At 45.8% G+C, this 24382-nt stretch overlaps 1 protein-coding gene across 11 annotated transcripts in view; it reads right to left on the bottom strand.

Annotated features, from left to right (window-relative positions):
- The window catches only part of CCDC85A (coiled-coil domain containing 85A), a 255861-nt gene that overhangs the window by 185828 nt on the left and 45651 nt on the right, over positions 1-24382 (bottom strand). For 6 of the 11 annotated variants that reach the window (XM_049651507.1, XM_049651508.1, XM_049651509.1 and 3 more), the window contains exons 1-2: positions 15498-15864; positions 7932-8880 (exon numbers count right to left, since the gene is read on the bottom strand). The exons of 3 other annotated variants lie outside the window; for them this stretch is intronic. In XM_049651507.1, coding sequence (XP_049507464.1) covers positions 7932-8880; positions 15498-15764 — 1216 coding nt within the window. In that variant the 5' untranslated portion in view covers positions 15765-15864. Of the gene's footprint in view, positions 1-7931; positions 8881-15497; positions 15865-17845; positions 17937-24382 lie in introns of those variants that run through there. 2 more of the 11 variants (XR_007462202.1, XR_007462201.1) reach the window with 1 other exon arrangement.

Genomic DNA, 24382 nt, shown 5'->3' with positions numbered 1-24382 from the left:
TGTGTGCCTAGTTTCAATCCAGGTCCAATCCAGGTCACATCCCAGAACCTTCTGCACCTTTCTATAAGGATTCAGGTACACATGGGTGCCTGGGTGGCTCAAGTTGGTTAAGCGTCCAACTCTTGGTTTCAGCTCAGATCATGATCTCACTGTTCATGGGAGCCCTGTGTCAGGCTCTGCGCCGACAATGCAGAGCCTGTTTGGGACTGACTGACTGACTGACTGACTCTCTCTCCCCCCCTCTCCCCCCCTCACCCCCCCCACCTGCTTGTACACATGTTCTAAAAGTAAATAAACATTAAGAAAAAAAGGGTTCTATAATACAAAACTCTTTGTTATGTGAAAACTGTAAATGGCCACCCAACCATGTGGGAATACCCAGTTATGGTCTTTTATCGTGAGGACAAACCAGTATTGCCTTCACAAGGGCAATAATGCAGTCTGCTATTCCTCTGCCACTTTCTCAGACACCTCTCCTCACTCCTGATTAAAGATTTTCTGGCTCAGAAAGAGCAGCCACTCTTGTTATTGGCAACTCTTGAACAGCACTCTAAAGATGAGGTCATTTATATCAGGGGCAGCAGTAACCTGAACCTGACTCTTCTGCAGATTAGAGTCTCTTACAAATTAAGAGCTGAGATTTCATGCTTGTATTGTCAAGTGTCCTGTGATCTAGATATTGAATGCCAAATTTCCTAGAACTCTTAAAAATCAACTCATTTCAGAGCATGAAATAGTCTTTATTTCTTAAGTATTCAGAACATAAAATATTCTTTATATTTCCTAGAATCAAATTTAAAATAACTTTAAGTGTACACAGTTTTTCCCATAAACATTACATACTAAAATATTATCAAGGGCAACCTGGTTGTGCCCAAATACCCAAGAAGCAAATATTTCTGAGTTTTTATATTACAGCAGTATCTTAGTTATCTTAAGTATAGTCAAGACCCAGAAAATAAGAGAAGCCTTGAAAAGCCAAAGTACTTACTGATGCATGGCACCGTGGCCCATGCACTATAGCTCACGCATTTTACTGCTAAAAGGACACTTTAAGGTCACTCACTCCTACTTTAAAAACAATTCTAATCAATGTGGTTATCCACTTTCCCAAGGTATGACCAGCCATTAGAGAGAGAACAAAACTTAGAAACAGCAGTGAGAAAAGAAGTTAAAGTCGGGCCAGCGGACGGCAGCAAGGACTACTGCTGGTACTTGATGTGACTGAAAATCCATTATTTACAAGTAAATATTGAGCAAGAAAATAATAGTCATGGGGGGTGGGCATCTGATGTAAGAACTCCCACTTCTACCTACCAGAAGAGCCTGATGCCTCTAAGCATCAGAAGTGGCTAACATTTATGAAGATTTTAGACCTTAAGGTAATAAATTTGTCTGGAAAACTTACTCTATCAAGTATACACTGACCCAATAGGGCTACACAAACTTTGTTATTTTTAAAACTCTGACAAAGTTTATCCTCACATTCTTTTTTCCAACCAGTGGAGTTTGACTAAGATCACTATATTAATGCCTCCAGAACCATCTATCGTTGCTGTGAGTAGATGTATATAGCCTTATAGAAAAATCACTGTATTTGTACTCATTTGAAACCTTTGAAAAGTTATCTGGTGAAATGGAATACTCACCCTGACTTTTCACTTTTTCATGCTCTTTAAAAATTATTTCAATTAAAAAGATAAATGCATCACTAATTCAATGATTTTTGCAGTTTTATCTTCTTGCAATGAACCAAAAACACATTCAGTTGACTTCAATTGGATCTAAAGAACATAACTATAATCAGCTCATAGCAGCAACTGGCTTACATGACTAGATGCCAGGTGCATTTGAACACTGGTTTGACTAAACAGAAGCAAACTGAATGTTTGGCACGGTTCACATACAAATTTACTTATTAATATAAATATATACACAGATAATCTCCTTTGTGGAAAGAAAAATGGTGCCCTAGATCTAAAGAACTTCTATGACTTTATTATTGCCAATGGAGTTAAAAACCTTGAATTCTACTAGAAAATACCTTTCTAGGTTTTCCAATAATAACCTGCCTCTCAGCAATTTCTTAAACTAGATTTCCAAAACCAAGCTTTCTCTGTCACTAAATCAAAACGTATTCTCATGAAAAATGCACTAAGCTTTGCACACACAAGTATAGTATGATAATTGATTCTATTTTTCAAAACTTCTTAAACTATTGTCTTATCGAAATGTGTATGAGGCTACCAAATTACCATACCTAAAGCTTAAAGATCAAAAAACCTCATCTACTCCTTTATCCACCTACATGCTAGTTCACACAATAGAAAATACATTCAGAGATCCTAAATTAAAATCCGTTGTTGGTATTCTGTAACTGTTGAAATTTTTCTCCCGAGACAATTTCTATTGTCCAAATTCATTCATAAATGATGTTCTAACTTTTTCTAAGCAAAATAAAAGATTTATGAGAGCAATTACTCATGCCATAGTGCACCACTACTTAATTTACAGACAACCTTGCTTCAGAGGATTCCTGCTGTCCTCTTCCACACACAGGTTATCTTACCCCTCATAGACAAGGTCATTCTGTGTTATCAGCGTTTTTTGTTTGCTCATTAATAACCTCAACAGAGAATAAGGAGAAATCTGAAAACTCAGAGTAAAACTTATGAGCTAGGAGATGTGAAATGCAGCAGTCTCGGTGAGAAATATTCATTAGCACTGCAGGCATTGCGTGATCTACATGCACCATCGGCTTCCACTATACAAGGGTTAGAAACCCATGTGCTTCTCTTTCAGTTTGGATGTGAAGGCTTTAAAAAGTGGTTCTGAACTACTCAGATGCCAGAGTCTCCCCAAACTAACCTAATAATCTCATCCACCAGAACCACAAATTTTCAACCCATACCCCAACCATACCTGAGAACCTTGAGAGTGGAGGGGATGAAGTTTTACAGAACCGGCTGGGGTCAGTCCTTCTCAATCCCCAAATTCAACAAAGGAAGGAAAGATGCTAACTTTCTTATTCCCAAAAAACTTGAGCTCTTCATCACTTCTCTCGCTCTCTCTCATTCTCACTTTGACTCCCACACTCACACTCACACACCCCTCTTATACAACACACACTCGCCCAGGGCAATGGTTTTCACCTGGTCTACTCATTAGAATCACCTGAGAAGCTCTTCTTGCAATGTACCCAGACACAGGGCAGACCAATTCAATATGCATGTGGAAGTGGGGCCCATGCACTGGTAATTTTGCAAAGCTACCACAGTGATTGTAATCTGCGGCTAGATTGAAAAACACTGCTTTCTCTGAAGGAGTAGTTTTGAATCAGGGGCAATTTGACTGACTCCCTATCCCCCGGGGTCTGGAGACTTCTTTGACCGTCATGACAGGGGGATGCTTGTGGGTAGAGCCCAGAAGGCTGCTAAACCTCCTGAAATACAGAAGACAGCCCACTGCAACAAGGAATGATCCGGGGTCCCAATGTGAATGGTATCGCTGTTGAGAAGCCCTGCTCTAGAGAAAGAACTGGTGGAGAAACAGGGAGAAATAGTCTGCTCTCTCTCTCTAGAGATATCCTCACAAAAGAAGTTAGGATGCCCTTAAGAAGGTTTCAGGAGGGAGACCACAACCCTGACTCTCCATCCAGCAAGGCTGAGGGTAGTTCTAAATGGACCCTGCCCAACACAAATGAACAGTTTCCTTGGGGGTGCTCTCATTGACCAGGCTGTTGTTGAAGGAGAGCATGAGTACTGTTCACTGAAATGTGCCCTAAGACCACAAAGTAAACAAGACCCACCAGGATAATTATGCAATTTTTTTAGAAGACAGTAAACAACAGAGGACCGATTCTTCATTCCTTCTCAGTTGTTGATAACCAGCAATACATGCCCCTAGAATTAAAATAAAACTATCTTTATTACTTTTTCAGCTGAATTCATAATGCCCAAGAGGTGAACTACTTGTATGGGCTTCTGAGCATCAGAATCATCTTTGCCTGGAAAGTCAACAACAAACAGCTATTGCTGGAAGGACCCTGAATCATCCACAACAACCATGACTTAGGCCAAGAAACTACCTATTCAAAAGCAAAGATCTGCCAGCTGATAACTGGAAGCAAAACCACTTGGTTTCATTGTGGAAGGGAACATTTTCACCTAAGAAAGTTTGACACCCAACCTTGGATTTCAATGGGATCAGGGAAGTGAATGCCCCCATTCGCAAGAAGGCTATCCATGTGTGTACAGGTCTAGATAAAAGTGGCTCTACAATTACTTTAATTACAAATCTGGTACACAGCAAATAACCAAAATGAATAGACAAATGCCTTAATGTCTACATGTAATCGTGTTGAATCTACTTCCTCTTTGTGCATGGAATTCTCTGCAAATTGAAAAGAAACAGTTGAATAATAAAGAACTTCTAAAAAAGTAAATGCATTCATGAGGTATTTTTTTGTCTTTGCTTTTGTTGTTTTTCAATCATCTAATTTAAACACGGCTATATAGTCTTGGATAATTTTAAGAGAGGAAAAATCCCCAAAATTCATTTTTGAATCCAGTTGGAATTTAAATTAATTGTCTTAACCAAAGGAACCTCTTGGATACCAAGTTCATCAACTACTGGGTTCACTGAGTTTGTAATAAGATGTAAAGACGTCCAAGGCACTGTTAAATAAAACAGTACAGTAATTGTTTTCACTGATGTTCCATTAGCACGTGTATGTGTGTCTTTTGGAGGGAAGGTTACAAGTAGGACAACATTCTGCATTATGTTTCATTTCGGTTTCATTCTGCCATAATGAAGACACACTTCCCACCTGCTTTCACCTACTACTTTTTCTTCAAAAACATGCAAGTGATAAAGGAGCATAATGCAGGCTAAAGGCAGAGTGCAAGTTAGCACATCCCTCCCCCCAGGTGGCATATGTGTGATATTCCTCAGGCAGTCCTGGCTGCCCAAGAACAAAGGAAAGGAAAGAAAACAAATGGTTAACTGATAAAGATCACAGTCATGCAGGACATGGGTCTCCATCAGTTTACAAATATCTTAGTAAATTACAAGAAAAAAGGCAATCTTATCAATAGTCTAATCTCCAGAAACCTGTAGACTCAGTTTCCAGGAGCCCTCACATCACCTTTCCATAGTGATTTGGGGAACAAAGGCAAGAAGGAAATGACAGGTAAAATTATATTTCTTTATAACCTGCAGCAAATACTTGAGGCAAATATAGAGTAGAACATTGCTCCAGGAACTCCCTACTGTCTTAATGTTAATGTTTCGCTAGAGGGAAAAACAACCTTAGCTTGACAATAGCTAGGCCTCCAGTATCCTTGAGTCTTCTTTAGCATACGAATATCTCTTTGGAAATTTTCCATTTGCCTTTCCGTCTCCAACTCCATAGTATAATAACCAGTCACTCTTCACAACTCCAGTGCAGCTCTTTCTTGCCCACGGGCCCTGTCCCTGTGCTTTAATAAAATCCCCTTTTTGCACCAAAGATGTCTTCAAGAATTCTTTCTTGGCCCTTGGCTGGGGAACTCCCCACCACCCCAGAACCTCATCACAAGTGCTCACCCAAAACACTCATTATCTCACACCAACTCCAAACAGAATGACTCTATAAATGACTCAGCAGATCTGCAATTTGGGATTTATCTTGTGAATGGTTCCTACTTGTTTCTATGCCAATGATTCAACCAAAGTGTGCAGGGATTAAGAATATGAAAAGTCATGTCTTACCATCCATATCAAAAATTAATTTGTAACAGCAGGATAAATTCAAGCTACCAATGCCCAAGTTTATAGGCTGACGATCCATAAACATCTCAATGTGCCACTTATTTTCCAACTAATTATTGAAATAAAAATGCAATGCAAATGCACTACAAATATACTTTGGTAAGGATATCAATTGTCAGAAGATAACTCACATAAGAATGAGAAAACCTGAAGTAAACATAAGAATTAAATACAGTGTTACTCTAAATACTGCATCTATGTCACATCAAATTTTTAACTAAATAAAATGGTTAAATATTAAAAATCATTTGCCGGACCATGAAGTTTATCTGAATCCAGGCAATAATAAACCATGGTGTGATGTCATCCACATCTAGAAATATACCTTACTTTATGCAAGGCATTGCTTAAAAATTGCACCTGAAACCTCTTCTTGTGAGTTAAATCGTGCCTTCATTAAACTAGAGGAATTCTTTATTTAAAAGAGCACACTGGGAAAGAAAAGAATTGTTTCCTAAGTGAACTACCTGCCCCCAAGTAATTGGGGGGGGGAGGGTCAAGATACAGAGTTTCCCTAAAATAGTGCACATGTTTACTTCTCATGCTCATTAAAAAGTAATTGAGAAACTGGAAAAGCCATTAACTTGACCTTCCCATTAACCCATTACTCCCTGAAGACAAGCTTCCTGGCCACTGGCTCACCTCACCACGGTAACACAACTAAGATATCTTTTTAAATGACTTTCATCTCTTGTAAGAAGTGCACAGCCGAGGCTGCCCACAGCAATCAGGGCAGCATCTGGGTCGTCCTGGAAAGAGTGAGGGGAAGGCGCAACTTACAGAGTAAGAGCCCCGGCCGGCCAGCCAGGAGGCCTCAGCACCCAGAGGTGGCTTCTCCCAGCTTCCACCTTACAACCCAACCCAGAAAGCAGCAGCATTTCATCTTCCCCACGCTTTCCATTCCATTTGCACTTAAAAGAACACTGGATGCATTAGAAGCCAAGCTTCAGGACTCAATTTTCAGCACTAGGAGAAAAGGATTAGGATAAAATGGGATCCAACAGGTAAATCCCCAGGTACAGTATTGAAAATTTACCTCTTCATGTCACTGCTAGCATTGGCCACGTCCACCACTGCTCAGAGCTCACTGCACGGAGACTCTGTAGCAGCTTTCAAATAAAGCAAAAAACCTCAGGTATTTTGGATGAAAAAAACCCCACAGTTTATAAAACCAAACATTTTAGTTCTAACTCAACCATAAGTAACATAAAAGGATTGGGAGGACATTTTGGTTTTATTTGTTTGTGTGTTTGTTTTCAGAAACGATTTTTTTTTTCCTCTCTGGAATTCAAAGTGATTCTGGAACCAAGATGCAGAAAATGAAACCTCTTCCAAAAAGGTTTAGGGTCAGGTTTAGAGCCACCTCTGCAAATGCAGTGGATGTTACACTTTGAAAACCAAAGGGGAGTCTAAATACATCAGTACCTTTTAAAGAGGAACGTTTAAAAAATTGGGGAGGCCACCTCACAGTGTAAAAGAGCATGCTATTCAAAGTACATTTAGGGGAGTCTGGCGGGGGTGGGAGATTTTAGAGCATGGAGGGAAATCATTTGATGTGTTTCTCATGCAACCAACAGGAAAAAAATTCTCCAGGTAAAGTAAGATCTATAGGCATTCAGAAAACATGGCCCCAAGCCTGTTTGGGGACACTGTATTTCTTTTTCAATGTTATTGTTTTTCATAATAAATACTCATTTATTTATGCACATAAGCTGTTAACTGGATTCAAAACCACTCTGGGTCAGCGGCTGGATGAGAACCCCAGTAGGAAACTGCACACAACCAGAAAAACATTCAAGTTCAAGATGGAAGAACCTTAGCTTGGTTCTCTGTTTATCTTCAATAGGCACACATCTCCTCCTGACCACTCAGGGTCCCATGGAATTATTATTCCTCTCCTTCCCCTAACTCCTCATCCTCTGTTCTTCTCCAGGCTTATTTGACTGATAACTGTACAAACTACAACAAATGGAAGGGAAGAAAGACAGCGAGACTCCTCTCCCCAGCCCATCCCCGTCCAGCGCCTGCACTTCCTAATGTGGCTGGAAAGCCCTTCACGGTTCATAACTCTCTACTGAGCTGTCCCAGCCAAGGCAGCTCCCCGGCACGTACTGACCCACCGTTCATGCCACTGTAGACACTCCGGTGATGGGGTGACACGTCCTCCTGCGCCTGCCTTCGGAGGGTGCCCTCCCTGCTGCCTCCGCCGCTGCCTCCGCCCACATGTTTGTGATCAGGGCTCCCCCCATAATGCTGTTTGAGGTGCTCGGGGCTGGTGCCCCTGGGTCTGGGTAGATGCTCCAGGCTCCCACCGAGGGCATGTTTCTGAAGATGCTCGGGGCTCCCTCCGCTGTGCCTGGCATGTTCAGGGCTGCCCCCAGGCCTGTGCTTCTGAAAGTGTTCCGGGCTCCCGCTCAGCACATGCTTGGGCAGCGTCTCGGGGCTGCTCCCGGGGTGTGGGTGCCTTTGCTGTTCGGGGCTGCCCTTGCACAAGGGTTTGTGGTGCTCGGGGCTGGGTCCTTTGAGTGCTTTTGGGTGATCCGCGGTGCCGGAGGCTCTGGGTTTCTGGAGATGCTCGGGGCTGGTGCTCCTGTGCTTGGAGTGCTCTGGGCTGCCCTCGCCCCGGGGCTTCTGCAGGTGCTCCGGGCTGCCGCTGCTCGCGTGCTGCTTGTGGTGGTCGGGGCTGTCGGTGCTGCCGGTGCTGGAGGTGCTGCTGCCGTCGCCCACATCCCGCACGTAGGGCGCCGTGGAGGCGGTGAGCTGGCACAGGCTGGCCTGGCTGTCGATGGAGCAGCGGCTGCCCGCGCAGCCCGCGCCCTTTTCCTCGTCCAGCAGCACGCAGAGCTCTTTGAGCTCCATGTTCTCCTTTACCACCTCCTCCTGCTTCACCTCCAGCTCCTTCAGCTTCTGCAGGTATAAGGCCACTTCCTTGTGCATCACCCCAGCCGTGTAGCGGCCCAGTCTCTGCCACTCCCGGGACACCCTTTTGCCTTTCTGCCGGTCATCGTCCAGGAAACAGCAGAGGTCTCTCAGCTCCTGGTTGTCCTCCTGGAGCTTCTGGTTGATATCCTGAAGAGAGAGACACAACCATTCAAGGGAGGTGCACATCTGAGGCATCATCAGGCTCAGACCTGCTGGGAGGGAGACTGGAATTGGCGGATTCTCTGTGATGTTAGGGGAGGAGGTGAGAAGAGGAGAGGAGGAAGCTGATGACCTGTAGCCTTGCATAAAAATAACAATAACGGACATGGGTTATGCCCCCTGCCCAATGCTTACTTGCATCCTGTCATCAAATTGTCACCAAACACTTGGGGCGATAATGATTATTATGGTTCGTTTACAGAGGGGGCGACTGGCCCTCACTAAGCTTCACTTGCCCAAGGCCATCCCGTCAGTATTTAGGGAGCAGTCAGTTAATTAACAAGAAACTAGTAAAAACCAAGGACCCCCTGTACTCCTGTCAAGGAAGAAAATGGCTGCTGTGAGCGGTCAAATGCTTAAAAGCTCTGAGGCAACAGGCCTTCCATCAGCACAAATATGCACTGCCTGGTGTTCAGCCCTTGACATGGGAGGAATGGGCCCATTCCCTCAGGGGACCAGCACAATTGCCCTCTAGTGGCATTTCCATCCTGCACCCCCAAGCCCTACTTCCTGTACCCACTGCATGTCTCCCAGGCATTCCACATGAAACACAAGCAACACCAAGCTCTTGTGTCATAGCCAAGCTCTCCTCCCCAAATTGCACCTCTCAGCAAATGCCACCTCCACCCATCCTGCTGCCCTTTCTAAGAACCTGTGGTCATGCCAGCTTCTCCTTCTCCCTCACCTTTCACTTCTGAGCTAAATGGGTCTTTTGGACCTTACCTCTGACATTTTGCTCGTCTTGTCACTCCCATACATAACATGCTTAAAAGCACCTCACTGCCCTTAGGATAAAGTGCAAAATCCAAGTCTCCCAAGACCCCCAATCCTCCTAACCCGGTCTATTTCTCCTGCAAAAATGGTGGTCCACTCATTCAGTCACAAGTGTCTAGTAAGCATCTATTATGTGCCAGGTATCAGTCCAGGTGCTAGGGACGTATCAGTGGCCGCAGCAAAGACTTTGACATCCCATGGTGGATGTCAAATGTCAGATTTCATTCTGGTGGGAAAGACTGGCAAAAGGCCAGTATAGAGCACAATACCATGTCGTGATAAGTGCTGGGCAGAAAACTAAACTAGGCTAAAGAATACTATTCTTTAAGAGAAGGCACCTCACCAACAAAGGAGAACATTTGAGCAAAGACCTGGGTGAAATGATGGAGCAAATGTTTGAGGGAAAATGATCCCAGGCAGAGAGAAGGGCAAGTATTTGCCCTGAGACACATGTGGCTGACGTCACAGTGAGGCCAGTGTGCCTAAAGCACAGGGAGCGAGGGGGCAGAGCTGGGAGAGGAGGTGAGAGAGATGAGGCCCAAGGGGGTGAGTGTTGCGGCTGGGTAATGCTGGGCCTTGGCAGCCATGAGGACTCTGGATTGTTGGAGACCTGAGGATAGGAGTGACATGATAGGGTTCATTTTGTAAAGAACCACCATAGTTCAGTACAGAAAACAGACTGATGGAGGTGGGCGGTGGATAGAAGAAAGGGAAACAAGATAAGGTAAAAGCCAGGAGAGATCACGAGGAGGCCACCAGGCTAGTCCGGGTAGAGGGAGATGATGGCGGCTTGCACACATGGCAGCAGCGGAGGGGGTGAGACCTACCCCCCACCCCCACATCATGCACTGAGCCACACCAACAATGGCCCGGTTTCAGGGCCCAAGGAACAAGCCCTTCCCCTCTTTCACTTGGAATGTACTCCCCTAACCTTCTGTACAACCTAAAGGTCTCACTTCATAAGACACTTCCCCAAAGAAGCCGTCCCTGACCACAACCCCCCTATCTAAAGGAGGTCACCTTGTACATTACCATCACCTCTTCGATTTCACCTCTGTGGCACTTATTACACTTATTGGTTTGGTGGCGATGGACCGGGGGCAGTTACGGGGCTGCTACCTAAGATCTCCCCTGCTTTACAAAGCCAGAAGACCCCTGGTCTTGTGACTTGGTCACCCAACCCAGAACTAGAGGCACTCAGAGTGGGCACTCAATCCCCTTAAACTCAGATTCGCTCCAACAGCTCGCCTGCTACTTGTGAGAAAATAAACTATAAAACAGCCACACCCTGCACCTCCTAACAGTCTCGAGGTCTAAGATGGGAGTCATTTTCAAAGCCTGAGGAAGAAAAGGATCTTGTGCAGCGTGGTTCCAACTCTGATTCTAACTCTTGGCATCCTGACTACTCTGCCTCCGTGTTTCTGATGCCCGTCTCTTCTTTCGCTTCTCACTGCCACTTTCTGACCTCAGGCCTGGCCGTTTCCAAACACCTCCACCTGGCCTCCCTGCCTGGGTCCGCCCCATCCTCGAGCTTTCCTCGCCCACCGGATCCAAGCTCTCCTTGGCCAGACTGCTCTTCAAAATCACCCCCTTAATGTTATGTCTCTCCTGCGGCAGCCCAGCACTTCCCCTTCACCAGGAAAATGAATAAACCCTTTGGCCAAGCCAGGAAGGCTTCCTCTCACCTTTCCACCTTTAGCTCCACCTACATCAGCTAATTATGAACCCTGATTATATCTAATTTCTCCACATATGAACTTGCCTAAGAGAAGAGATTACTCTGACAAGTCTCCCCTCGCACTAGAACAGCCAATGCTTGCAGCAGCAACAGGCATACATGAATGAACGAAGTAACTTTCCCACCCACTGCTTACTGCCTGTAAGACACTAGCTGGAGAACTTACTGGGCATCATCGTTTTTTTCTTCAAGTGTAGATGTCTTAGCTTCTGGGGGGACAGAGTCCATTCCAAAGTCTTTTTTGTGTGTGTAGTTGACATGCCTGGCATGGTGCCTTGCGTACAGGAAACAATATATGTTTATTGGACTGACCAACCTTTTAAAGCCCTAGGTCAGTGGCCAAAACAGGATATAGCCCTAGCTACTGAGAAAGGATTTCTTATTCTTGTTTCAGTAAGCCCCTGAGAGGTTGGAGTCTACGGTTTTAAGGGAATAAATGATCTGTTGACACTGATGCTTTAAGGTAAATCAGAAGCTGTGGATATTCAGAGAAAAGAACACTAAAAAATTAATCTTTCTAAGCTTCAAAAATTATTCTACATTTAGTTGAATCCTGGCATTTCATAGGAAGTTCAAGCCATGTTCTTTTCCATTTCCAAATGAACTTCCAACTGCAAATACTTCCTTTTGACTACACACAACTACTCCTGATTTCTCCAGAACTGGGAAATAAACAGGACCTATGTTACCACGAGCTTCATAGAGTTAATGCCTTTCCAAATGGAGTATGGCATATACTGCCCAGAATTCCAGTTGGGGTAGAAGGGGTATTGGCCCATTTCATTTTCTTTATCAGCACTCCTTCTTCCAAGAGTAAATAATAGTCTTGGGAATACAATTTTGAGCTATTTCCTTTTCCTTCTGTGGAATAGCTAAGCAACCAATTCGATAATAATCTTATAAGCCAGCTTCTTCAAATCTGCCACATTAAGATCTGGGCTTTCTTTTTCAAAACACGAAGTGTCCTTTTAACATTGCCACTGGCCACAAGATGTTATCCATCTATCTAAAGTGGACTTTTAAAAGATTAAACCCACCTTACGGCATAGCACTCAAAGTTTCAAACATAAGACTCTCAAGTACTATATCTTTGGTGAAAGAATTGTTCTAATCTGTTATTTTTCTTCATTACAGGGAGGGGGATTGGTACATTGGGGAGCAAAGAGGAACATTTATGTGATGCAGATAACAAATCTACAGATTCAGTGCCCCCAGATCTGCCCCCTGTCCCCTGAAACCCCAAGTCAGAGCAAGCTGAGTGTTGGTATGTGCACAGCAGTGCATAGATATGGTTCTCAGAATCCAATTCCTTATAACATCAGAACCAAAATCTCCTTTCTTCACCCCTTTCAGGATCACATGCTCTAACTACATAATGTCAACTCGCCCAAAGAAAAGAAAGCCAGCCTATTTTAAACATTTTATATCTATGTGACCTTGAGAAAGCTATTTAACCTCATCTATGTATCATTTAATCCTTGACAAACCTTTTGTGGAGTTAACATCCCCATTTAGCAGATGAGAAAACTGAGGTTCGGAGAAGTTAACAGGTGCCCAAGATGTCAGAGTCCAAATCCTTCATCCTTCCGCTGCCCCATCCCGCTCTGCCTCTTAAATGTTTAAACACAAACAAGTTAGCCAGTGCTTGGTTGGACCCAGTCTCATGCCCCTCAAAGGAAAAGAATGAGTGCTCGCATCTCCCTATCTCTATAGCTGCAGTATCATCTAGTAGCCTTGAAAATATTTAGATGCAATTGCAAAAGCGGATCACAGATAGGAGCATAAAAAAAAAGAAGTGTTGTGGCCTTAATTACCCTAAATTTACAGTCCTCAACTGAGAACCCAAACCATCAGAGCCAAAAACAAAACCAAAAATCCTTCCTTCTAGTTAAGCTGAAATAAATGAGTGCACATATCATTTACTCGGGCAAACACATTAATGGATCACTAGGGTGTCAGGGATGTTCAGAAAGTAACCAGCCCCATCTCTCTGAACTTGATAAGGAGATGCACAGGAAAGCCTTTTTGAGCCAGGTCATGAATCTAGACCACCATGAGGGTGGGATGAAACTGCCTTTAACTGGCCTAATAGGTATTTTTCTAAATGAGGCTACTAGAATGAAAACCAGGATCCCCCACCACTCACACATAGCACACCCCCCAACACACACACACACACACACACACACACACACACACACAGGCAATCCATACAACCCAAAAGAACCTACAAGTATTTCTGAGTTATTATGTCAATGTGCCATACTATTCAAATCTTTAGGAAATTAATTGATTAATTACTTAATTAAAAACTCTTCCAAGTTACATTATAGTTCAAACCATGGAATCAGATTAAATTGGAGAGTTATGAACTATACCTTTGTCCAGCTTTGCCTAAGAAACCCAACCCTGGAGATGCGTGGCTACACATTCACATGCCCTTTCCTGATGACAGTATCTACCATTTTTGTAGTCAAGTCCAGTAAAACTTCCCCTACATCATCATAACGTATTGTCACAACCCCCTAGGAGATGGTTATTATCACTTGCATTTTATTGATGAATGAAATGAGGTTCTGATAAATTAACTACTCAAGCTCACCGTCCTGGCAGATGAGGATTCTGGATGCACACCCACCTCTGAGATGATATTCCCACCACGCTAGCCTGCATCTAATCCCCCAAGAGTGTGGTCTGGTGCTTAATAAATACTCCATTAGTGATGAATTAAACCAAAGGAGAGTGTAAGCCTTGGGATTTTTCTGACTGTGGGATTTTCCTAACTGCACCCACTCTAGGGATATAGGACAGTGACTTGGGGCCCAGGAAGAAGGCCATCTCCACCTGCACCGGGCCCAGCACCCAGGTAAGCATCTGGGATCGGCCCCCTGCACTCCTTTTGGCCCCAGAATCCCAGAGCTGGAGCCCTGAGGTAATTAGGAAAGTGTCTACTGCCGGAGAAGTGGGGTGGGAGTGGAAAGGGGACAAGAACAGCATGTGCCTGCAGGAATTTTCTCCCTGACGTCCCTGTAGTGTTTTCGTTTGTGTCAGGCTTCCTATAAACAAAAGCTGAACAATGAGAGGAAGGAATACCAGGAGGCACCAGTGCAAGCATCGAGGAGAGGAAGTTTGCGGTGCTCCCTGGCAGGGCGGATCCCGGCCAAGGGTCTCCCGCAGCCAGGCTGGCCAGCACACTGCTGTCACACTCAGAGCTCTCCAAGGAGAAAAGAAGTTGGTGGGGTTTTGGTGTTCTTTTCTTGCTTTTTTATTTTATTATTATTTTTTTCCTAATAGCAAAGAGAGAAGGCTACTTCAAAAAGAAAACATCATTGGCTGACACTTGGGGTGGTACCTTTCAAATCCCCTTGTCCCCTTCAATGCTAGATGAAATTATAATCAAAGTCGGGGGGGGGGATGGGGGACAGGACCCCGGATGACGCCATCTAAACTGAGAGGAAGGAAAGCACCGGGGCAGGTAGAAAATGAGAAGACAGAGCTTAAGCTCCTCTGCACTGGATGACACACGCCAGCTCCGAAGGTGGCGCCTGCGACTTTTCCCCAGGCACCCCGCCAGTCCTCCCCAGCATTGGCGCCCTTTCCTCATCTGCTGGAGAAGTCGCGGTTCCTGAGCATCCGTACCGCTGACTCCCAAGGACAAAGATGCCCTGGACTCGCTCCCTCGCTCACCTTTTCCCTTGCCTACTGTGACCCGGCTCCCCAAACCACTGATTTTCCAGGCTTCCTAGGAAAATAAAGGTTTGCATGCCCATCACCTCCCTCCCTACTTTTAAGCATCCTCGGCGCCCACTCCTGCCACAGAGGTCAAGTGAGAGCTCGACACTGGCTCGCCCTATATAGGGAAGGGGAGACCAATCGCTTCCAAAGTTTGGAAAAGTTTCCAAAGGGCTGGGGATGGGGAGCAGGGGGTGCTGACCAGGAGAATGGGGAGGATCACCTGTTGACGGAGGGAGGGAAAGTTTGCCTGGACCCACCTCCCCGGGGCGCCCGGCTCCCTGCCCGGCCCCGCGCTCACCTTGAGCCCGCGGATCTCGCCGAGGTGCAGCTGCAGGCGACGGTTCACCTCGCGGATGAGGTTGCTGTGGTCCAGCATCGCGCTCACCTTCTCGGCCTCGGCGCGCCGCAGGCTACGGATCAGCTCCTCCTTGCTCCACTGCAGCAGCTCCTCGTCCGACACTTTGGACAGGTCCTCCACGGCGGCGGCGGCGGACGGGCCCGCAGAGGCTGGGGGACAACTTTCCGCCGCCGCCGTCGCCGCTGTGCCTCCGGCCGCCTTCGACATGGTATCCGCGCGGTGGCAGGTGCGAGTGGGTGGAAGAGGCAAAGCGACTCCCGAAGGCGCGGGCGCGGCGGGGCCGCCTCCGCCCACACCCCTGTGCGCTCCGGCGAGTCAGCTGCACCGCCCGGCGGCCGCTGGGTTGGGGCGGCAGGGGTCGCGCTGAGCGGCCATCCTACCTCGCCATCCCGGCGCGCGCGCCCGCGCACCCCCAGGGCCGGGCAGTCACCCGCGCTCTGCTGCCTAGGCGCGTCCCAACTCGGCGCAAGTCCATGGTGAGGGGCGCCGGGGAGCGGGCGCCGCCGCAGGAAAACCTCGGCGAGCGGCGGGGACGCCGAGGGACCGCGCCCCGACTCCCCTGCCCTCTCCTCCGCCGGGATTCGAGACCGTCGCCCCCCACACTCTCGCACACACGCGCGCACTTTCCTCCCCCTTGCCCAGCTGCAGCTCCGTCTACACGGCGCTCCTGGGGGAGTTAGGGCGCTCCGGGATCCGCGGCGCCTCCTGGGTTGCTCGAGCGACGCCGCCGCTGCTGCCCGAAGGCTCAGCGCGGCTGGCCTGCCGCGCTCCTCTCGCCGCCTTCGCTGCGCCCGCCGCCGCTCCTTAGGCTGCTCGGGAAAGCCTGGGATTTGCAGAGCCGAGCCGAGCCACGCCGAGGTAAAGGCTGGACCCGCAGCAGGAGAAGCCTGCAGCCGGGGCCATCTGCAGCCAGCCGCACCTCCCGCGCGGGCCGGACGCAGCTGCTGCTAGATCGCCTCCCGGGCTCCCGAGGCGCGCTCCCCGCTATCCCGCCGGGGAAGGCCGGGGGCGCGGCTCCTCCAGCGCCGGGGCGCGGGTGGGGCGAGATGCGGGAGACGCGTGAGAAGCTGTGCCACCCGGGCTCTGGCAGGCTCGCGCGCGCCACCATGTGGTGGAAGGAGCTCCTTCCTCCGCCCCCTGAGCGCCAGGCTTGTCACCAGGCAAGAGAAACAACAGGGGGCCAAAATGAGAGACGCGTGGTATTTCCAAGGACTGTAGGTCAGGGAAGAGAGACAGGAGGACCTTACCGTCTGTTTCTACTTTGGAGAATGGAAGAAGAGGTCAATGGCAAGAGAAAGAAAGAAAGAAAGAGCGGGGGTGGGGGGTGTGGGAAGGTGGGAGATGGGTAGGATGGGAAAGGAAGCTTTAAGAAAATCCCAGTGCTCTGAAAAGGGGAAAGAAAGGCTTGGGGCACTGCTCTTTAGGGACCACCCACGCCCACCCCAGGCCTTTGTCTTTTCTGAAAATCCACTACTTTGTGAAGAAGCTTCAGGGGATGGTATTGGATCTTTTAAAGTTTTATTTGAAAAACATAAAAGCCTTAACTGGAAATTAAAATACCTTCCCCTCCTGTTTCCCTAGCCCTGGATTTTAAGGTCTGCACAATCACCTCCCATCTGAGCAAAGGACAGCCCCTCAGGGCAGCCCGAACTGCCTGGCAAGGAGATTTCCATTTTCCTCCTGCAGCGGGCTGTCAGTTCTTACTGGTTTGGCTTTTTGTGATGGTAATTTTGAGAAGGGGGTATTCTGTGTCCCCCGGTCAAATCTTTGGGCTACAAAATTCCCCTTCCCACCCCCACTCCCCTATTCTACCCTCTTGTTGCATGGAATCGAACCTAAGCTGAAAGCAAGTGATTTTTGGTTTTGGTTTTGGTTTTGGGTTTGTTTCGGTTTTTTGTTTTTTGTTTTTTTTGCCTTGAGAAGTGGATGCATTGGGTCCCAGGCATGTCATTTTAGATGAATACTTTCTCCTCCAGGATGGAGACAGAGCCAGAAAACCGTAGGGACTACCCCCACAGGGCTTTGGTAAGCCTGGGTGCGGAGGGAATAACCACCTGGTGGGTTGAGGCTTTCAATCTGAGACCCTCCACCAACAGGTCACTGTGTGTTCCTTTATAAAACTGCCACCTTTTAAAAATCACATGGGAACTTCTGAGATTTAGCTTCCTGCAGAGCAAAGGAAGGTGGTGCTAGAAGAGGGTCTTAAAGTTCCCCTTAGCTTGATTACACTTTAGACCTGTTTCTTCCAGAATGTAGGTCCCTGACCTCCCTTTTCTTATAGCACTTACCTTGTGAATTCTTTCTCTGCTGCTTTGAGATGTAAATCACCTCCCAGTTTCACCACCCAGGAATGTCCTTCTCCAGGACCTGGGAGCCATCCTGGGAAATGTAATAATCAAGGAAAATAGCGCTCCCCCCCCCCCATCTCTCTTAAAGGAGAGAAGCCTAACTTCACTAAGCGCCAATCAGCAAACATCAATGGTCTAATCATACCGACCAACTCAACTTTCCCTTCCCTGGCCCACTAATAGTGTCCTCCAGTACTTTCCCAGTAGCCCACCCCAGGGCTGAAAAACCCTCTTGCCTCTTATGCCAGAGGAGTGGAGTTCAGGCGCCATCTCTCTCTCTCTCTCTCTCCCTTTCCTATTACAATAATCTTGCATAAAGTCTTCCTTGGGTTTAACTACATCGATTGAAATTTGGCTTTGATCCCTCCCCTTCTCTCATGTACACAGAAGGCTTTCCTCAACACAGGTCCTGAGACTTCTTTTGGCACAGAGGAAGAAATGCAAATCAGAAAAATATGAGTCCTGTCTCTGTCACTGGTTAATTCTTCTTGAACAAATCATCTAACCTTATTGGGCCTCAGGCAGCTAATAAGATAATGTACATGAAGTGCTTTATCAAGTTACCTACAGAAATGCTACTTGGTTGATAATTTGGGCAGCCCACCTTCTGGAAATGGGAGCCACCCACCACATCTGTGTGGTTTTTTTGTTTTTTTGGTTTTGGTTTTGTTTTTTTTTTTCCTCCATCAGGTTTGTTCTTTAAGAGTCCTGTTTCAAAATCAAACAACCAGCACCCTTCACCACTAACTCTCTCAGACATTTAACACCTATGCGGCTATTCAAAGGCAGATCTAGATGGCTGGAAGGAGTGACCGGACCTATGTTGAGAGATCAAGGAAGCAAGAAACCAAAGAAAAATTTCACCACAAATGTATATGCACTAGCAGCTACTTAACTATCGGGCTATATCACCTTGGTGAAGTTTTATTGTTTCTAATTTTGGTCATGGACTCAGGATAGTAATTGAATGAATAATGTTGCTTCATGTTGTTAATGTCCTGTGTGGTATCAGGAACTTGGCTGCTAAAAACAGAAAACTCAAAAAACAGTCACTCAAAGAAGGCACTTATTTTCTCTCACATAACTGACATTCGGTTGAGGGTTGGTATGTTGTCCTTATATCATCAAAAAAACTCCTCTCTGCTCAGCCATCCTTAGTATGGTTGCCTCCTGGCAACAAGATGGCTGCTGGAGCGCCGGCCATCCTTCTACATTTGGGGCAGGCCAAAGATATGAGCAAACGGCAACAGTACACGTGCTCCCTTAAAAGGTTTTCCTAGGGCACCTGAGTGGCTCAGTGAGCGAAACATCTGACTCGATCTCAGCTCAGGTCATGATTTCATGGCTCATGAGTTTGAGCCCCATATCGGGCTCTGTGCTTTTGTCACCGAGCCTGCTTGTGATTGTCTCTCCTCTCTGCCCCTCCTCTACTTGTGCATACTCTTTCTCTCAGAATAAATAAATAAACTTTAAAAAGAAATATTAATTAATTTAAAAAAATAAAGCGTTTTCCTAGTAATACGACCCAATGAATCTCATTTATATCCTAATAGCCAGGGCTTGCCATGTAACCACCTCCCACCTGCAAGGGAAACTAGGAAACACTTTTAAAGGTAGGCACATTAATGCCACAAGTAAAATCAGAGTTGTTTCAATAAGAAAACAGATATGTGATAGAAACAGTTTTGCCTGCAGTCTCAGCAGTACACCCTGGGTACAGTAAATGGAGGAATCTAAAACCCAGCCCTAAATGGCTGTAAGTCCTTAAGCCCTGATGGCTTTATCTCCTCTGTTGTTTTGAATTACCTCTGTTCCATCACCACTCACTATCGCCTCACTAGGTCTCACCTGACCCTTCTCACTGGTCCCCCTGATGCCAGTATCACCTCTCTGAAAACTGATTTCCACACAGCTGCCTAAGTAAACTATCTACAAAGTGAAGTCCACTTGCTTTGCCCCTAACATAGATTGAATCATTACTCATAGTTCTTCACAGCCTCCCAGTGTAATTCATACCACATGTGACTTTGTGGTAGCTCCCACCGAGCGGGTAGAGTTTATCTTCCCGCCCCAGGGATATTGTGCTTGACTGTGGGCTTGCTTTGCTAATGGAATGTGGGTGTATCTGAGGGGTATGCCTTCTGTTTGTCCCCTCATCGCCCTGTACTTCCACAGGTTACTGACAGAAGAACTAACTTTGGGTAGCTGCTGTTCCTTCAGTCTGGGCCCCAGCCAGTGCCACCCCAGGCATTTTATAGACCTGCACCCTGATGTAGAGCCTCCCTCCCATCACAAACCCTTGCATCAGTGTGCAAGAATATATAACTGTTATTTAAGCCATGGGGTTTTGATGAGATACATTATGTGGCATTAATGCAATAGTTAGCAGATATACCTCCGCTACCTAAATCTCTTCAGTGGCATCTCAGTACCTCTCCATAGAACGAAGCCATATTCCTTAGTAGAGTACATAAGATGGGCACAGTCTGGCCCTTGCCTCCACCCCCATCATACCTTGCCTCATATCTCAGACTTCATCAGTGCCAAACTGCCCATAGATCCTACCAGCACTCTCCATCCCTCTGTGCCCCCTGATGCTATTCTCTCATGCTTGGAATGCCTCTTCCCTCTGGACAACTCCCACTGGATACTTCTACTGGCATCATCTCCTCCAGATCCCTGGCATCAGCCCATTCTCTGATAAAGGCAGAAGGCAGTGTTCCTCTCCACTCCCATAATCTCCAGTGCATACCTCTAACCTAGCACCTAAAACAGAATATGGAACTACAGGAAATTATAGGTGGAAGCTCATATTAACCAGCCAATCCCAACAGAATAGTTTAGCTCCAGCTAGAATTTAATGTAATCTCTTTTTCACTTTCTCCAAACCCTATGAACTTATGTCACACCCTATGAAACTTCTTGATGCAATTAGAAATGCTGTCGAGGACATTGCTGCGTATATACCATATGCCTTGTTATGATGTGGCACCCTAATCCATGGGGTTACTTGGGACCCATTAGTCTCAATCTCACAGACACTGTGAATTATGCAACTGGTGTGCATTTCTCTTTGCATTGGCTGCTGGGAAGTCAGATATAAATTGGTGGCCCACCCTCAGCAATTTAGATAAGACTTAAGGAATATGATTTGTTGACTAACCTGACTTCTATCATTTTCTTACTTCCAAATTTTTCCCTCTTAATTTCTTCTATCTTGTTCCTTATGTACTTTTGTAAGTTACCTGATACACACATACATATACACGTACATACATGCATATACATATATACATATATACACATGTATACAAATATACATACATATACACATGTATACATAAATATATATACATATATCCAGAAAACAGAAGGAAGGGGAAGTAGGAGAAGGGAGGTCTTGTCTTCAGTCATAGACCTTATAATGTTTTCTCTCTTTCTCCTTTACTTTGAGGTCTTCTCCCCCTAGTAGCTCCTAAACTCCATGAAGACAAGCCCCACTTCCCACCCTAGAGTCAGCATTCAGTAAAAGAGGGAAGGGGGAGGGAAACAAGCTTGCTCAAGGCCTTTGTTCAATTCTTTTATCCCCCTTGTTTGGAAAGCCTCATCACCTGCATCACATATATAAGACCTCTTCCTTTTGAAAATATTAATTACCGTTTAGTGTATGCTATTTTGGAAGTCACATGAGTGCTATGCAGTTCAGAAAATTCTTTTAAATTGCCTAAATGTAGAATAATATCATGTTTTAATGAGTTAGCCTCAAATAGCTGTAAGATGCTCTCAGGTGATGGGTTTATTCATTGATGATGCCAGACGTAAGTAACCATATTGCATGAACAAGGCTGCGGTTTATCTCTTCGAATCTGTGTTTTGTCAGGTAACAGGAAGCTACTGAAACATCCCATCTTGCTCCACTAAGAACCAATTTCCCAGGGAATACTTTGAGACTCAATGTAGTGCACTGGATTTTTGCTTGGTGATCTAATTCTGAGTCCAGATCCAGAGAACACGATCATTGTGTGGAAATGGGAAGTAGCTGGGAATCCCAGCAGTAACAGGAGCCTCTGGTGGTGGTGGATATTACTGATGGATGCCTGCAAAACACACTGTCACTGTGAGCCTCTGTGAAGGTGCTTTGCCTCGGTCCAGCCCCACAAACCGAACATTTAGGAGCTTGCTGGCCTTTACTGTATCTTGTCCTGTCAGCTACGATGGCAGAAACTGCCAAGGGAGGGTTGATTTAACTGCCAGAAGCACCCAAGGGAGAGAGGTCCAGCCAGCCTGACCCTCAGAGTGTTGAGATCCCAAGAGTGTTCTGAGTCATGAAAACGGCTGCTCTGTCCCCTCCCCCAACAGCTTTCTGTGGGTGTGGTGGGGCATGTGTCTCATGGAGGAAAACAAAAAGCAGGGGATACTTCAGGAGCCCCTATTTCTGATTGTTTGTAAAGAAAATGAATAGATCCATTTGATAGTCCCTGGACCATTAATGCCATTTCCAATCTTAGCCCTCCTCTGGGTGTCTTCCCCACAGATTCTCAACTTTGGCTGCATATTAGAGTCACCTGGGGAGTTCAGTACATACCAATGCCTGGGCCCCTCCCTAGAGATTTCTGATTTAATAAGTCTGGGGTGCAGCCTGCCTATTGGGGTTTTGTAAAACTCCCCACGTGGTGCTGCTAGGCAGCCGTTTGAGAATTACTCTTGTAGATGGTGTAGAGCGCTGTCCAAGAGAAATATATCACAAACCACAAATGCATGCCACAGATATAATTTTAAATTTTCTAGTAGTTGCACAAAGCAAAAAGAAACAGGTGATACTAATTTTAATATATTTCACTTAATCTAATATATTCAAAATGTTATTCAACATATAATTAACATAAAAATTGTTAGTGAAATACCTTGCATTTTTTGTCGTAAGACTTGATAATCTAGTGGGTATTTTACATGTAAAGCACATTTCAATCCAAACAAGCCATGTTTCAAGCGCTCAGTAGCCACACGTGACTACCAATATTGTGACCAGCAATAAGTGGCTACTGCATTGGACATCACAGCTGTAGACCATTTGGTTAAGGGTGGAAGTGAAAGAATAAATAAGAGTGGGACTCACGGTGGGCTGAATAATGAATGACCCCACCTCAGATATCCATGTGCTAATCCTCAGAATCTGAATATTACCTTTAGTGGCAATAAGGGACTTTGCAGGTGTGATTATATTAAGGCTCTTGACATAGAGCAACCATCTTAGCTTTATCCTAGTGGATAAATGCAATTACATGTATGCTTGCAGGAGGGAGGCAGGGAGATTTCACAAACGGAAGAGGCATGTAATGTAACCACAGAGGCAAAGATTTGAGTGGTGAGTCAAGGACTGCCTGATCCTCCCCAGAGCCTCCAGAAGAAACACAGCCCTTCTGATACCTTGATCTTAGCCCTGAAACACTCATTTCAGATTTCTGGCCTCTTGTGAGAGAATAAATTTCTGTTGTTTTAAGCCACTAAATTTGCAGCCTCAATGGGAAACTAATACAGCCTATTTAATAAAAAAGCACTTCCTTTTGATCTGTATTATTGTAGTTATCGCAGTCTTTCTTCTTTTATTGCTGGTTGGATACCTATTGATTTTTTTTGTTTGGAGGGCAGGGACCTGTCTTATTCATTGATGAACCCTCCACCACTCTGAGCAAGTAAAGTGTTGCAGGAGCACAGTAAAGTGGCTGAAGCTCAGCCTCAGAAATGCCCAGATTCACATGCGCATTCAAGAAAAGCTTGAAAGAGAGGCCACCTCCTGAAGAGGGCTTTATTGGGGAAAGAGACAGATCACAAACATCCCAGATGTCCATTGGAACGCCTGCCTGCCTTAATCAGTTGAAGTGTCTTTGAGAAGCTGTGACCCTGGAGTAGAGAAAAGGAAGAAAGTGCTAAAATCAGGACTGCCTGACAGGTCTGACCTTTGAGGCCAATTCCCATGGAACTGCCTACGCTTGCCTGTCCCCATGCAGACCCAGCCCCATGTGACCTGGGAATTTCCAGCCCCTTTCCTAAGCTACCTAAAATAGACGTAGTTAAGAGTCTCACAAGTGAAGTTGCCCCTTCACACATTTGCTCAATAAGATAGCTTTCCTCCTAACACCGAAATCAGCTGCCCTGAGGGTGTGCAAGTTTGATTAGGAAGTCCCTCTTTGGCAGTTTCTCAAATAGCCAGTCCCTGGCAGCATGCATAACACCTGGGATATTGGCTTATAATGCCCCCATTAATTAAAAATGACAAATGATAGAGGAATGTGGGTGATGGACATTGAGGAGGGCACTTGTTGGGATGAGCACTGGGTGTTACACGTAAGCAATGAACCACAGGAATCTACCCCCAAAACCAAGAGCACACTGGACACACTGTATGTTAGCCAATTTGACAATAAATTAGAGAAAGAAAGAAAGAAAGAAAGAAAGAAAGAAAGAAAGAAAGAAAGA

The sequence above is a fragment of the Panthera uncia genome (assembly GCF_023721935.1).
Source record: "Panthera uncia isolate 11264 chromosome A3 unlocalized genomic scaffold, Puncia_PCG_1.0 HiC_scaffold_11, whole genome shotgun sequence".
Classification (NCBI taxonomy): domain Eukaryota; kingdom Metazoa; phylum Chordata; class Mammalia; order Carnivora; family Felidae; genus Panthera; species Panthera uncia.
Note: the sequence above shows the minus strand (reverse complement) of the source record. Positions and strands in the feature narration are given on the sequence as shown.